Source organism: Geotrypetes seraphini, chromosome 2 (assembly GCF_902459505.1).
Source record: "Geotrypetes seraphini chromosome 2, aGeoSer1.1, whole genome shotgun sequence".
NCBI lineage: Eukaryota > Metazoa > Chordata > Amphibia > Gymnophiona > Dermophiidae > Geotrypetes > Geotrypetes seraphini.
In genome coordinates, this window is record NC_047085.1 from 154,432,653 (window position 1) to 154,448,588 (window position 15,936).

General features: G+C 47.5%; 1 protein-coding gene across 7 annotated transcripts in view; it reads right to left on the reverse strand.

Moving 5' to 3' along the window:
* The window catches only part of PPP4R1 (protein phosphatase 4 regulatory subunit 1), a 354,086-nt gene that overhangs the window by 250,699 nt on the left and 87,451 nt on the right, over window positions 1–15,936 (reverse strand). For all 7 annotated transcript variants that reach the window (XM_033934064.1, XM_033934063.1, XM_033934068.1 and 4 more), the window contains one exon: window positions 12,364–12,506. In XM_033934064.1, the coding sequence (XP_033789955.1) occupies window positions 12,364–12,506 (143 nt within the window). The remainder of the gene's footprint in view (window positions 1–12,363; window positions 12,507–15,936) is intronic.

Sequence of the window (15,936 nt, forward strand, 5' to 3'; positions counted from 1 at the left end):
GCCATGTACTACATCAACAAGCAAGGCGGCACCGGATCTCGTCTCCTTTGTCAGGAGGCCCTCCGAATTTGGACCTGGGCCACAGCCCACAATCTTTATCTCAAAGCTGTCTATATCCAGGGCGAACAGAACTCCCTGGCCGACCAGCTCAGCCGCATCCTTCAACCTCACGAGTGGACCTGGATCCTCCCACTCTCCACTCCATCTTTGCTCGCTGGGGCACTCCGCAGGTGGACCTCTTTGCAGCTCCTCACAACCATCAGCTGCCCCAGTTCTGTTCCAGACTCTTCTCTCCACATCGTCTGGCCCCGGATGCATTCCTACTCGACTGGACGGATCGGTTCCTCTATGCCTTCCCTCCACTTCCTCTGATGTTGCGGACCCTGTTCAAACTCCGCAAGGACAGGGCCACCATGATTCTCATCGCCCCTCGGTGGCCCAGACAACACTGGTTCTCCCTCCTGCTTCAACTCAGCTCCAGGGAGCCCATTCCTCTTCCTGTATTTCCTTCTCTGCTTACGCAGCAACATCAGTCTCTGCTACATCCCAATCTGTCTTCCCTCCACCTGACAGCTTGGTTTCTCTCGGGCTGACCTCTCCAGAAAACCTGTCTCAGCCTGTCCGTCGCATTTTGGATGCCTCCAGGAAACCCTCCACACTCCAATGTTACCATCAGAAATGGACCCGGTTCTCCTCTTGGTGCCTCCTGCATCATCACAATCCCACCTCATTGGCGGTGGAAACCGTACTGGACTATTTGCTCTCTCTGTCTAACGCTGGTCTCAAGTCTACCTCGATAAGAGTCCACCTCAGTGCCATCACTGCTTTTCACGAGCCTATCCTCGGAAAACCCCTCACGGCTCATCCTCTGGTTTCCCGGTTCATGAGAGGCCTCTTCAATATCAAACCACCTCTTCAGCCTCCCCCGGTCGTCTGGGACCTCAATGTGGTTTTGTCCGCCCTCATGAAACCTCCTTTTGAGCCTCTTGCTACTACCTCGCTCAAACTTCTCACATGGAAGGTGCTTTTCCTCATTGCCATCACCTCTGCCAGGAGGGTTAGTGAGCTACATGCACTGGTCGCCGATCCACCGTTCACTGTTTTTCACCATGACAAGGTGGTTCTGCGTACCCATCCTAAATTCCTTCCTAAGGTGGTTTCAGCCTTTCACCTCAATCAGTCCATCGTGCTACCTGTCTTCTTCCCAAAACCCCATTCTCATCCTGGGGAACAGGCTCTTCACACGCTGGATTGTAAGCGTGCCCTGGCGTACTACCTTGACCGTACCAGGGCTCACCGCTCCTCTCCTCAACTCTTTCTGACCTTCGATCCTAACCGTCTGGGTCACCCTGTATCTAAACGAACGCTGTCCAATTGGCTTGCTGCCTGTATTGCGTTCTGTTATGCTCGGGCCGGCCTGTCACTGGAAGGAGCTGTCACGGCCCATAGAGTCAGGGCTATGGCTGCTTCTGTGGCTTTCCTCCGTTCCACGCCTATTGAGGAAATCTGCAAGGCGGCCACTTGGTCTTCAGTTCACACATTCACTACTCACTACTGTCTGGATGCCTTCTCCAGACGGGATGGACACTTTGGTCAATCTGTGTTACAAAATTTATTTTCCTAATGGCCAACCATCCTTCCTCCCTCTCTGTTAGCTTAGAGGTCACCCATACGTTAAGAATATGCTGCCTGCTTGTCCTGGGATAAAGCACAGTTACTTACCGTAACAGATGTTATCCAGGGACAGCAGGCAGATATTCTTACGACCCACCCACCTCCCCGGGTTGGCTTCTTAGCTGGCTTATCCTAACTGGAGACCACGCACTCCTCCGTCGGGCGGGAAGGCACTCGCGCATGCGCGGTGCGGCCAACTAGAACTTTCTAGTTAAAAAGGTCCGTACCGGGGCTCCGTCGGTGACGTCACCCATACGTTAAGAATATCTGCCTGCTGTCCCTGGATAACACCTGTTACGGTAAGTAACTGTGCTATTCCCACGATCCCCGTGCAGACCTCTAATGCACAATTAACATCTGTGCTCCAAGATAAAAACTACTGGAAAATTCTGAGATGTTTAAAATATGTTGATTTCAGGGTGCAATATGTTGGAACGCATTACCATCCAAAATTAGTCCAGAACCCTCTTACTCAAGGTTTAGGAAGCATTTAAACTTTTTTTTTTTTTTTTAAATTTAAACAGGTTTTAAAGATATGTATTCTTATCTCTTGAAAAATATACTAAGAATCTACATTTGGGTAAATTTACTTTGACTTGTTTTAAAGGTTATGGGTGCTATTATAATTCCTAGAAATTATCTAGTCCTTTCTGTAATCCACACTGAAATAATTTTATTTAGTTGTATAATAAGGCTAAAAATGTAGAAAAGAATGACAAAAATATTTTCAGATATATTCGTGAAAGGAGGAAGATGAAAAATGGAATCGCGACACTAAAAGATACTATAAACCAATATGTGGAGCGTAATGAGGAAAAAAGCAAACGTGCTAAACAAATACTTCTGTTCTGTGTTCATGGAAGAAAATCCTGGAGAAGGACCGAGATTGTCTGGCAAAGTAACACAAGAAAATGGAGTAGATTCTGTGCAATTCATGGAGGAAAGTGTTTATGAACAACTTGAAAAACTGAAGTTGGACAAAGCGATGGGACCGGATGGGATCCATCCCAGGATACTGAGCGAGCTCAGAGAGGTTCTGACAGGTCCTATTAGAGACTTGTTCAACAAATCTCTGGAAATGGGAGTGGTTCCTGAGGATTGGAGAAGAGCGGATGTGATCTCTATACACAAAAGTGGTCACAGAGATGAAGCGGGAAACTACAGGCCGGTAATCCTCACTTCGGTTGTTGGAAAAATAATGGAAGTGTTGCTGAAAGAAAGGATAGTGTACTTCCTTGAATCTAATGGGTTACAGGACCTGAGGCAATATGGCTTTACTAAAGGTAAATCGTGCCAAACAAACCTGATTGAATTTTTTGATTGGGTGACCACAGAACTGGATCAAGAACATATGCTAGATGTAATTTACTTAGATTTCAGCAAAGCCTTTGACACGGTTCCTCATAGGAGGCTCTTAAACAAATTTGATGGGCTGAAGTTAGGACCCAAAGTGGTGAACTGGATTAGAAATTGGTTGTCGGACAGATGCCAGAGGGTGGTGGTTAATGGAAGTCGCTCAGAGGAAGGAAAGTTGAGTAGTGGAGTTCCTCGGGGTTCGGTGCTGGGACCGATCCTGTTCAATATGTTTGCGAGTGACATTGCTGAAGGGTTAGAAGAAAAAGTTTGCCTTTTTGCAGATGATACCAAGATCTGTAACAGAGTAGATACCGAGGAAGGAGTGGACAGTAGCGTACCTAGCATATGTGGTACCCGGGGACCATCATTTTTTGACACCCCCCCCATCTGTATGAAAAACATGATTTTTAGTAACAATCCACACATCACACAAGAGTGTACCTAGGAAAAGGCAGCATCTTACATACTGCAGTGAGCAGTACGTCAATAACCTCATTGTAAAACTAAACAAGTCAGACTAGTACAGATCAATCCTACATTGTCAATCCTAACAGAAAATCATGTCTTTTCGAACACACAGAACACAGAAAACACCTTCGCTTAGTATGTAATCACAAACTAACCCCTCCCCCTTTTACAAAACTGTAGTGTGGTTTTTAGCCATGGTGGTAACAGCTCAGATGCCAACGCTAGAAAACACTTTACAGTTTTGTAAATGGGGAGATAGAATAAAAATACAAAGACAAAAATTAAACTGAAGCACCAAAAAGCTGGACTCTGCATACAATGCAACATCACAGAAACAGCAATGCATCTCCCTGAAAGCAAAAAAAACCCAAAACCACGCTTCCATACCACCCTGACCCCCTTTCTCACCCTTCAATACCACCCTAAACCCCTTTCTCACCCTTCACCATGCTTCCATAACACCCTGACCCCCTTTTCTCCTTCCATCACCCTACTATGCTTCTTTCTCTCTCCATCGAAATCAGCAAGGTCCCACAATGATTACTTTTGCTGCCGCTGCTTCGGAAGAGGTAAGTGATGTCGGAGGGGGCTTGGGCCGGCAAAAGCAAGGTCCCGTGATGACTGCGGCTGCCGGTCCACCCCCCTCCGATGTCGGAGGGGGGTTGGGCCGGCAAAGGCAAGGTCCCGTGATGACTGCGGCTGCCGGTCCACCCCCCCTCCGATGTCACTTACCTCTTCCACAGCAGCCGCAGAAAAAGTAATCAGCGCGGGACCTTCGTGCTCTTCAGCGCAGCTGCCAACTCTGCTCTGGAATAAATACGGCAGCAGCGCTGAGGTGCCGTTTTCAGCAGTGCAGTTGCTTCCGGACCTAGCCGGCTGTGAACCCCCTTTGAGTGTGCACCCAGGGTGGACCACCCCCCCCCCTTGGTATGCAACTGGGAGTGGAAAACATGAAAAAGGATCTGCAAAAGTTAGAGAAAGGTCTACTATCTGGCAACTAAAATTCAATGCAAAGAAATGCAAGAGTAATGCATTTGGGGATTACCGTATTTTCTCGCATATAACGCGCGCGTTATACGTGGTTTTTACGTACCGCGCATACCCTTGCGTGTTATACACGTGAGCGCGTTGTACAAAATTTTTTTTACATAGTTTCCCCCCCCCGACGTCCGATTCACCCCCCCCCCCGCAGGACCGCTTGCACCCCCACCCCGAAGGACCGCTCGCACGCACTCCCACCCGCACCCCCACCCTGAAGGACCGCTCACACCCCTACAGCCTCCCGATCCCCCCCATCATGTAGAAGCTCCTACCGGTGTCCTGCTGCTTCCTCTTGGCGGTCCCGACACCCGACACGATCGGGGCAAGAGGGAGCTCAAGCCCTCTTGCCCCAGCCAACCGCGGCACCCCCGACACGATCGGGGCAAGAGGGAGCTCAAATCCTCTTGCCCCCCCCCGACACGATCGGGGCAAAAGGGAGCCCAAGTCCTCCTGGCCCTGGCGACCCCCCCCCCTGCTAGTTGTTCGGGCCAGGAGGAAGCCCAAACCCTCCTGGCCACGGCGACCCCCTACCCCCACCCCGCACCACATTACGGGCAGGAGGGATCCCAGGCCCTCCTGCCCTCGACGCAAACCCCCCTCCCCCCAGCGACCGCCCCCCCCAAGAACCTCTGACCGCCCCCCAGCTGACCCGCGACCCCCCTGGCCGACCCCCACGACACCCCCATCCCCTTCCCGTACCTTTGTGTAGTTGGCCGGCAGACGGGAGTCAAACTCGCCTGTCCGGCAGGCAGCCAACGACGGAATGAGGCCGGATTGGCCCATCCGTCCCAAAGCTCCGCCTACTGGTGGGGCCTAAGGCGCCTGGGCCAATCAGAATAGGCCCGGGAGCCTTAGGTCCCACCTGGGGGCGGGGCTTTGGGACGGATGGGCCAATCCGGCCTCATTCCGTCGTTGGCTGCCTGCCGGACAGGCGGGTTTGGCTCCCGTCTGTCCGGCCAACTACACAAAGGTACGGTGAAGGGGGGTGGGGGTGTTGTGGGGGTCGGCCAGGGGGGTCGCGGGTCGGCTGGTGGGGGCGGCTGGAGGTTCTTGGAGGGGGCGGTCGGTGGGGGGAGGGGGGTTTGCGTCGAGGGCAGGAGGGCCTGGGATCCCTCCTTCCCGTAATGTAGTGCGGGGTGGGGGTAGGGGGTCGCCGTGACCAGGAGAGTTTGGGCTCCCTCCTGGCCCGAACAACTAGCGGGGGGGGGTCGCCTGGGCCAGGAGGACTTGGGCTCCCTCCTGGCCCGATATTGTCGGGGAGTTGGGGAGTCGGCGGGGCAAGAGGGCTTGGGCTCCCTTTTGCCCCGATCGTATCGGGGGTGCCGCGGTTGGCTGGGACAAGAGCTACCTCTTGCCCTGATCGTGTCGGGGGTGCCGCGGTTGGCTGGGACAAGAGGGCTTGAGCTCCCTCTTGCCCCGATCGTGTCGGGGGTGCCGCGGTTGGCTGGGGCAAGAGGGCTTGAGCTCCCTCTTGCCCCGATCGTGTCGGGGAGTCGGGACCACCAAGAGGAAGCAGCAGGACACCGGTAGGAGCTTCTACATGATGGGAGGGTCGGGAGGCTGTGGGGTGCGAGCGGTCCTTCAGGGTGGGGGTGCGTGTGCGGGTGGGAGTGCGTGCGAGCGGTCCTTCGGGGTGGGGGTGCGGGTGCGTGCGAGCGGTCCTTCGGGGTGGGGGTGCGAGCGGTCCTGCGGGGGGGGGGGTGAATCGGACGTCGGGGGGGGGCATCAGGCTTTCAGGGTGGGGACAGGACTTCAAGGGGGAGAGGAGAGTCGGGGCGGGCGAAAGGAGAGTCGGGGCGGGCAAAAGGAGAGTCGGGCAGCATGCGCGGTATACGGGTGTGCGTGGTATATAAAAATTTCTGTACATAATTTTTTGTTTTTCGCGCGCTATACCCGTGTGCGAGTTTTACACGGTGCGCGTTATCTATGTGAAAATACGGTAGTAATTGGAAGGAGCCATATGTGGTGGGAGGTGAGAGGCTGATATGCACGGATGGGGAGAGGGACCTTGGGGTGATAGTGTCCGAAGATCTTAAGGTGAAGAATCAGTGTGACAAGGCGGTGGCTGTTGCCATTAAGATGCTGGGCTGCAGTAAGCTGTTTGGAAACCCATCGTGTGCAGACTTTCCTGTATCCCAAATCATCATGTATTTTGGCAAATGCAGATCCACAGCCAATATCCAAATTTGCAGCCAATTGAGACACCATTATCCATCAGTCTTCTTTAATCAAGGCATCCGTCCTGCAAATGTGCTCTTCTGTGCACGATGATGGGTGACCAGAACAACCTTCATCAGTCACACCTGTTCTTCTCACTTTAAACCTTTTTATCACTCATAAACCTTTCATTGATTCATGGTGCCATATCCATAACTGAGTCAATATCGGACAGTGAATTTCCACAGGTTTCACTCCCTCTGCCCAAAGAAAGCGCACTACTACATGTTGTTCTTCGATAGTGCAATCTTGCAATTTAAATTTCTCCAGAATTCTACTGTTCAACGGCTCCCCCTTCTGCTTCTATTCCTTTCTCTCCTCTCTTCTACCTTCCAAAGTATTTAGATCAATGCTGTCTTGTTAAAATGTTTATTTTATTTTTATTTTTCCTCTAACTCTACTTTTCACTTCTCTATTACCCTCCAGGTACTTTAGTTAGATTGTGAGCCTTCGGGACAGTAAGGGAATTTTTCAAGTACCTTTCTTATTTCTAATCTTAATGTATATTTTCTGTAAACCGCTTAGAACCTAACGGATATAGCGGTATATAAGAAATAAATTACAAATAAATTACATTACATTTGACTTTGTGGCTGCCACACATCTAAAGGCCAAGTGCTGAGCTGTGCATGGATGAACTATCCAACAGGCAATGTATGAGTACATATGTTGCATTTCACTAGCTCTGTTCCAGTTATCGTGTAATAATTGTCCACTGCTCTATTGCCTTGTCTGGGTGGCCAGTCCATCATAATACTGGCCCCTCCTGGAGGAAAAGTCCATAGTTGTTATTGAGAAAGACATGGGGGAAGCCACTGCTTGCCCTGGATCGGTAGCATGGAATATTGCTTCTCCTTGGGTTCTGGCCTGGATTGGCCACCGTGAGAATGGGCTACTGAGCCTGATGGATTATTGGTCTAACCCAGTAAGGCTATTCTTATGTTCTCCTGCCCTGGAGGACTCTAAGGAGGCAGAGCCCGAAGCTCCCGCCCCTTTATCCCATGTCTCGCAGCACGTGGAACACAGTCGCTCGTCTGCCATTAAAGATGTACAAAAAAGGCATGAAATGGACAGACTGGCCTAGGGAATCCATTGCAGATGATCCCTGAGCAAAATGAGTGTTTTTGAGGCAGAAAAAAAAGCTTTTGTAAAAAAGAATGATAAAAATCCAAGATGGACACCACCAGTAAAATCACACCAAAACGGCCTGTGGCAGCTTTCCTGAAAAAACAAAAATAATTGAAAAGGGTGTTTTAGAGGTGGGGGAACCTAACTAACCCCTTTATTTTCCTCCATAGGGAATAATGGGAATACTCATTTTGACAGGAGCCTGCCTGTTGAGAAAGGATGTCTGCCTCAGAAAACTGCTGGAAATGAATCCACCACCAGAAATATTCTGGCTGCTAGCCAAAGGGACCCTGACCGAAGACTCCAAAAATCAAGGCGGTGAGTCGGAGGGAGATTATACAAAGCTGGCTCCCTGCTACCCAGAGGGTTATTATACAGAGGCTCCACAGCCTACACTCAAGCTTCTAATAAACCAACAGATGAGCAAGCTCCAGGGGCATGGACCCTGAGCCCTCAATGGACCACAAAGCAGCCTGGCTCTACAGGTACTCAGAGATTGGACTCCAAGCAGCAGCATGCCCTCATGGGACTGCGACCTTCCCCATTGGAGTAAGCCCAAGAAGGGGACCTCCAAGCACTAAAGCAATGCAGGAAATTAACCAATGACCCAAATTAATAAAAAGCAAGCAGAGCAGATCAGAACACACCTTCTCAGTTCACTTGCAGAAGAACTTTTTTGGGCACAATAAAATATATGGAGTATCTGCCTGAGCCCGAGAGTTCGGGAGACACTAGCTCTATAGCTTGAATATCCAGCAAATGCTGAACAGTGGCTTGAACCCTGAGCGCTTTTGTCCAGGCAACCTGAAGGAGAGTTCACGAACCAATCTGATAAGAGGTCAAGCAAATTCCAGTTTGTAGCCCTACCGAATAATGCCCGAGACCCACTGGTCAGATGTAATACACATCCAGGCAGGAAGAAACACCCCCTATCCACAGAGAGGCATCCCTCAGCCTGGTTTCATTGAGCCTTTCTGACAGAGGGAGCAGAATGGGAGGTGAAAGGCTGGGACCACCTATAGCCAGTATAGTATTGTCGGGAGCCCTGTAAAAATCTCTGCGACATGGCATTTGCATAAGCCACGAAAATTAGAGCGACCAGAACCCCTGGAGGGTCTGGGTCTACTATCAGGCAGAGTCTTAGGGTGATGGTACATCACAGAATCCATAAGGTCATCCAAACCTTTGCCAAACAATAACTGCCTCTTAAAAGGAAACCTAGCCAATGTAGCCTTGGAAGTGGAATCATCAGCCCATTGTCAAACCCAGAGCATTTGGTGAGCAGAGATGGAGTACACCGACACCTTCGCCAAAACTCTCATGAAGTCATATAATGCATCTACCCTATAATCCATCCCAGACATGAGAAGTTGAGGAGGGGGGATCCACTGCCTCACTCTCCAGGGTGCGGAGTAGAGAGAGACAGGCACATGCGACAAAAGACGTTGCCAAAGCAGCCCTGTTACCTAAAATAGCTGCATTAAAATGTTCCCTGAGGACCATATTCACCCAGCGGTCCTGCATATCCTTTAACACACCACCACCCTCACTGAAGAGAGAGATGCGTTTAGTTACCTAAGGCACCAAAAAAATCCATCCTGGGCTGACCCAAAAGCTGTTGACACTCCTTTGCCATAGGATACAAGCGGGACATAGCTCCAGCAATTTTCAGAGAGCCCTCTGGAGAGTCAAACTGATCCGGGCCAGAACACTCATATAAGGGTGCCAGGGAAAGGGAGCTGACTGAAGCACACACCACATAGCCAGGAGGAAGAAGTGGACAGAGCAGGCTGCAACAACTCAGAAATAAGATCAAGCAAAGCCACGAACTTAAATAAGGGCAAGACAATAGGATCCAAGACCCCAGAGGGATCAACAGATCCAGCACACAGCCCCTGATCTTCCGTTCCGGGAAGCGCTGTACCTGCTAACATGGGATCAGTAAGGGAAGCACCAGCATCCAGGTGCCCCAGATCAGGCTCAGGTAGTGCAAAAGCCTCAGCAGGCTGAAGCAAGGATGTGCCCAAAGACACCACACCACTAAAGCGCAGTTGTGAAACTCTGACCACAAAAATTTCATAAATTTAGAAAAAGTGTCTGGCTCCTGAGGCATAAAGTCATCCTTACATGACTTGCATTTATGTTTCTTAGGCTGTGGAGGGTCCGCAGCCTGGTTGACGGTAGTACTAGCCATGCCGAGCCCGAAAACAACGATGGCTGCCCTGACAGGTTAGCTAAGCATTTAGTCACAGCTTCAGTAGAGGAGAAGCTAAGTTGGATGCTTGTAGCACCCCCCCCAACCACCCAGCTGTGCTTCCCGGCACATGGTGCAAGTACACTCTAAAAGTGCTACATTTGCGCAATCCTGGCAAGAATCCACATGAGGAGAACCTAAGGACTCAATCCCAGCAGGTTTCCAGGCAAAATTTGCAGTTTTGAAGAAGCAGGGAACTTTAGAAAAAAAAATAAAATCCCTAAAAATCCAAGATAGCTGCCATCAAAAATTTCATGCCAAAATCTTGCTATTTTACACACTTTCCAAACTGTAAAAATGGCAATTTTAGGATTTTTCAGGAGGGGGAACACAAGGGAACACTCAGAAACACTCATAACCCCACTTTTCCAACTTCCCCCAATGTCTATCACAGGCTGTCAGCCTGTGTACTTACTGTGACCTGACAGGATCTGTGCTGCAACCTGCTTTCAGCTCTCTCACAGTAGTTGGATGAGAAAATTCACTGCCACAATGCTGAGAATGCTTCTCCAAAGCTGATCTTTGCACTGCAAGTCAGATTCCAATGTCTGACTACACCTCCACCCATGCGGACCAACGGATGCACACCACAACGAGCTGAGACACCACCAAGCCTCCTAAGGGTGCCTAACGGCCTACGCTCAACCCCTGATTAACAGTAGGTGAGACCACCTCAGGGATGGCCCTGAGCTCCAGAGAAAACTATGCAGGCTAGCTAACAGGTACCCAGTGGGATCGGCCTGTCAGCTACAGACTGAAGTCTGTGAATTTTCAAGCAGGCAGAGCTTCAAAATCGCTCCAAAGTATTAAATTACCTGAAAAGAGGACAAAATTACATCAAGTTAAAAATAATAAAATGGGGAGAGCAGAATAAACACTCCTGCATGTACACGTGTAGAAAGAAAGAACTGATGGTGGAGCTAGAGAGCCCAGTGAAGTACAACAGAGGCAGAATAAAAAAAATCTGGAGCGAATTCCTTCTGCAGCAGCAGCACATAGCTATGGGGAAATAACTCTACTGTCTAGAATATCTCACCTACTGCACTGGAAAAGATTTGGATAATTTTCTAGAAGAGAAGTTCATATGCCATGATTGAGATGGCTTGGGGAAATCCACAGCTTATTCCTAGGATAAGCAGCATAAAATCTGTTTTACTACTGGGACCTTGGGATCACTGTTGGAAACATACTGGACTTAATGGATCTTCGGTCTATCCTAGTATGGCAATTTTTATGTTATTAAATCTAAAATTCAAATCTAAATGGAGCAGAGACCCTTAAGACATTGTTAGCATATTTGTGGAAGAAACTTCTGCCAACTAGGAACGCGACAAATCATGTAATCTATCACTATGCCTTTCTTAGGCATGGGGTAAAGAACTATAATAATCTTCCTAAAGCTGTCAGCCAGAAACAGAACAATCTATTCTAGTGACTTCATTTATCCATCTTGGGGGTATAAGAACAATGTGCAACACACTGAAACAAAGCACTGTTATATCAATTGCTGTGGTATCCAAATAATTACAGATAAATACAAGAACATGAAAACAGAACTTTAAAAAATACTCAATTTCTTTAATTTTTCTTATTGTTTTCTCAGTCAAGCTCAGAATCAGTAGAATAAATTTGTCTGAGATATTTCTGCCACATGGCTGTCTGCTGATAAAAACCAGCATTCAAAATAGTTCATCTGCTTACTGGACTTATAAGACATGGGCTCTGCTGATTGGCAACTACATTGGCAACTATATTTAGTGCAATATTTCAAGAACAAAGCTCATACTGGTAACATAAGCGAAGACAAAGCACTTAATACAAAGAATCTAAGACTGACTGTGACTATTCACAGGGCTATATAACAAGCATTTCTCCATCATCAAATCAATGAATATATCTTAGCCTCAGTAGCATTCCAGGGCTAAAGAACCAGAAGAAAGCATAGCTGCATGAGCTGAGCACTACAGTATTATTCTCACCTGGTTGTTCTGGCTGTATATTTAGTGCAATATTTCAAGAACAAAGCTCATACTGGTAACATAAGGGAAGACAAAGCACTGAATGCAAAGAATCTAAGATCGATTGTGACAATTTACAGTGCTATATAACAAGCATTTCTCTATCATCAAATCAATGAATAGATCTTAGCCTCAGTAGCATTCCGGTGCTAAAAAACCAGGAGAAAGCATAGCTGCATGAGCTGAGCACTACAGTATTATTCTCACCTGGTTGTTTTGGTCAGCGAGGTATCTCACCACAATAGGCAGCAAGTATTTGGAAAAGGCAAATGGAATCGAAGGCCTGTTCTCTTGACAAAACATTGCGATATGAGGCACCTGCTCCATAAGTTCTGCTCGCACTGTTGGCTCTGTACGCAAATAAAACAAGGTCAAACGGCTCAGGACAAAAGTATTACTTGAGAAAAATGTGTGTTATATGCATGCCCTACTAACACAGCAGAGGAAAAAGTATGAAAATCCTGTAATCTTGGCAGATGATGTGACAATTAGGGTTGTCAGTAAAGATGCATCATGATGAGGTACTCCAGGTAAAGGTATATTTAGTGGATGGATTTTGCTCTAACATAGCCAATCCTGGCAAAAATTAACAAACTATATCAAACTCTTACTTCCCAAGAAAGTTTTGTTTGATGGATTCCCAGTTCTTTCTCTACTGAAATACAGCTTTCTCTGGATCATTCACACAAGATTTGAAAGAGATTTACAATAACTGAGAGACTGAGCTAGCACATATCTAATTGAATAAACATAAGCATTGACTAAACAAGATGATGATACTTTGGAAATAAAGCCTTTTTATCATACACAGTATAGCATTTTTCAAAACAAATGGAAATGTGCTTAAAGGCAACATATACCACAGCCAAGTGGCCACTACACCAAAAGGCACAAAACCTCATCATTGTTAGCGAATCTGAAGGAAATACAGGAACTGCCGGTAAAGCATTCTGTGAGGAATGTAACTGGTGGTTAGGTACATATTGCCAAAGGAAGTCACAAGATTGCAAGATAATGCTCAGTAAGCGTTTCCTCCTTCAAGACATCAGCTTATATTCAGGGACACAATTTGTTACAATTCTGTGGCAGCTGCCACAGAGTTTGCCCTTTGCTATCCTTTTAGTGAACTGCATTAAGTGAATTATATATCTCTCAACCAAGTCAATAAGGGGATGTGGGCAGGTTGTGAGAATATCTGCCTGCTGTCCTTGGATAACACCTGTTATAGCTAAGTAACTGTGCTTTATCCCAGGACAAGCAGGCAGCATTTTCTCACATGTGGGGACTCACCAGCTAACAAAGAGAGTTGGAGGGCAATTGGCTTCTAGTTAGAGATTAAATTTTGGAGAATTTTGTGGCCAAACCGACTATTCTGTCCAGAAAGATTTTCCAAACAATAGTGGGTCATGAATATATGAGCTAAGGACCAGGTGACTGCTTTACAATGTCCTCAATAGGAGGAGCAAAGCGTAGATTGGTTATTGAAGTTGCCATTGCTTGTACCTTAAGTGCGGTAACATGACCCTCTAGCATCAGACCAGTCCGAGCATAGCAGAACAAGATACAGTCCGCAATTCAAGTGGAGACTGTTTTTTTGGTTATAGGAGACCCAGCTTGTTTGGGTCAAATGGCAGAAATAGCCGAGTAGTTCTGTGAGGCTTGGTTCTATCCAAGGAGCAAGTTAGAACATGTTTGCAGTCCAGTGTGTGAAGTGCTTTTTCACTAGGGTGAGCATGTGGCTTTAGAAAAAATACCAGAAGATTGATAGCCTGGTTGAGATGAAACTCCGAAACAACTTTTGGGAGGAATTTCAGATGAGTTTGAAGACACACCTTGTCAGGATAAAATGTAGTATAAGGTGGATCTGCTACTAGTGCCTGGAGTTCACTGACTCAGCGTGCTCATGTAAAAGCAATGAGGAAGACCACTTTCCAAGTGAAGTGCTTGAAAGATGAAGTGGAGAAGTTCAAATAGAGGCCTTATAAGTATGGAAAGCACCACATTAAGGTCTCAAGCTGCTGGAAGAGGTTTCACAGGTGGCTTGGTATTGTAAAGGCCTTCATGAATCTAGAAATCAAAGAATGTACTGCTAAGGACTTGTTGTCTAATGGTGTGTGAAAAACGCTTACTGTATATACTCGAATATAAACTGAGACTCTGGGGCCAAAAAAATGGCCCAAAAATGGGGGTCTCGGTTTATATTCGAGTCACCTTCCAATGATGGTGCTTTTTAACTCCCCTCCCCACCCAATGAGCAAAACTGTTACATAAGAACATAAGAACATAAGAAGTTGCCTCCGCTGAGGCAGACCATAGGTCCATCCTGCCCAGCGGTCCGCTCCCGCGGCGGCCCATCAGGCCCATTGCCTGAGTAGTGGTCTATACCTATCTATACCCTTCAATCCCTTTTTCTTCTAGGAATCTATCCAAACTTTCTTTGAAACCATTTAATGTTTTCTTGTCTACAACAGCCTCTGGAAGCACGTTCCATGTATCCACCACCCTCTGAGTGAAAAAGAACTTCCTAGCGTTTGTTCTAAACCTGTCCCCTTTCAATTTCTCCGAGTGCCCCCTTGTACTTGTGGTGGTCCTTAATTTGAAAAATCTGTCCCTGTCTACTTTTTCTATGCCCTTCAGGATCTTGAAGGTTTCTATCATGTCTCCTCTAAGTCTCCGCTTTTCCAGTGAGAAAAGTCCCAACTGCTTCAACCTGTCGGTATATGGGAGATTTTCCATTCCCTTTATCAGTTTAGTTGCTCTTCTCTGTACTCCCTCAAGTACTGCCATGTCCTTCTTGAGGTACGGCGACCAGTACTGGACACAGTACTCCAGATGCGGCCGCACCATTGCACGATACAGCGGCATGATGACTTCCTTCGTCCTGGTCGTAATACCCTTCTTAATGATACCCAACATTCTGTTAGCTTTCTTTGAGGCTGTAGCGCACTGCGCTGATGCCTTCAGTGTTGCGTCTACCATCACTCCCAGGTCTCTCTCCAGGTTACTGACCCCTAGCGGTGTTCCCCCCATTCTGTATGTGAACATCGGGTTCTTTTTCCCCACGTGCATGACCTTGCATTTCCCTATGTTGAAGCTCATTTGCCATTTTTCGGCCCACTTTTCCAGCTGCGTTAGATCCTTTTGGAGATTTTCGCAGTCTCCCCTGGTTTGAGCCCTGCTGTATAGTTTGGTGTCATCTGCAAATTTAATAACCTCACACTTGGTTCCCGCCTCTAGGTCGTTTATGTAGATATTGAACAGGAGCGGTCCCAGCACCGACCCCTGCGGAACTCCGCTCGTGACCCCTTCCCTCAATGGCCGGCACTGCTATCCTCCACCCTCCCCCGATGTCCAGCACTGCATCTGTACACCCCTCCAATGACCAGCACATGTCCTCTTTTTGGCACTTGGTTAGAAAGTCCAGGCAGATTTTTATTTTTGTCCTCTTTGTCCGAGTTTCACCATTTGGTGGGAGGGGGAGCGCAGCGGCAGCGGCCAGCATTCCGAAAAAAAATTTTTATTATTATTATTTGATTTTTCAATTAAGTACAGAATTGTGCTTAACAGGTAATAAACTATATTAATACATCCAATCATCTATTGAGTGAAACAGAAATAAACCAAAAAGCAATATTTAACTTAAACATAGTCCTCAAATTGAGGAGGAGAGAAACAAAAAAAGAACTCTTCCAGAAAAGAGAACAGATCATAATAATAAAAGGAAATTAAAGTGAGACCGATGGCATCAATAACAGACTTGAATTATTCCAGAAATCACTG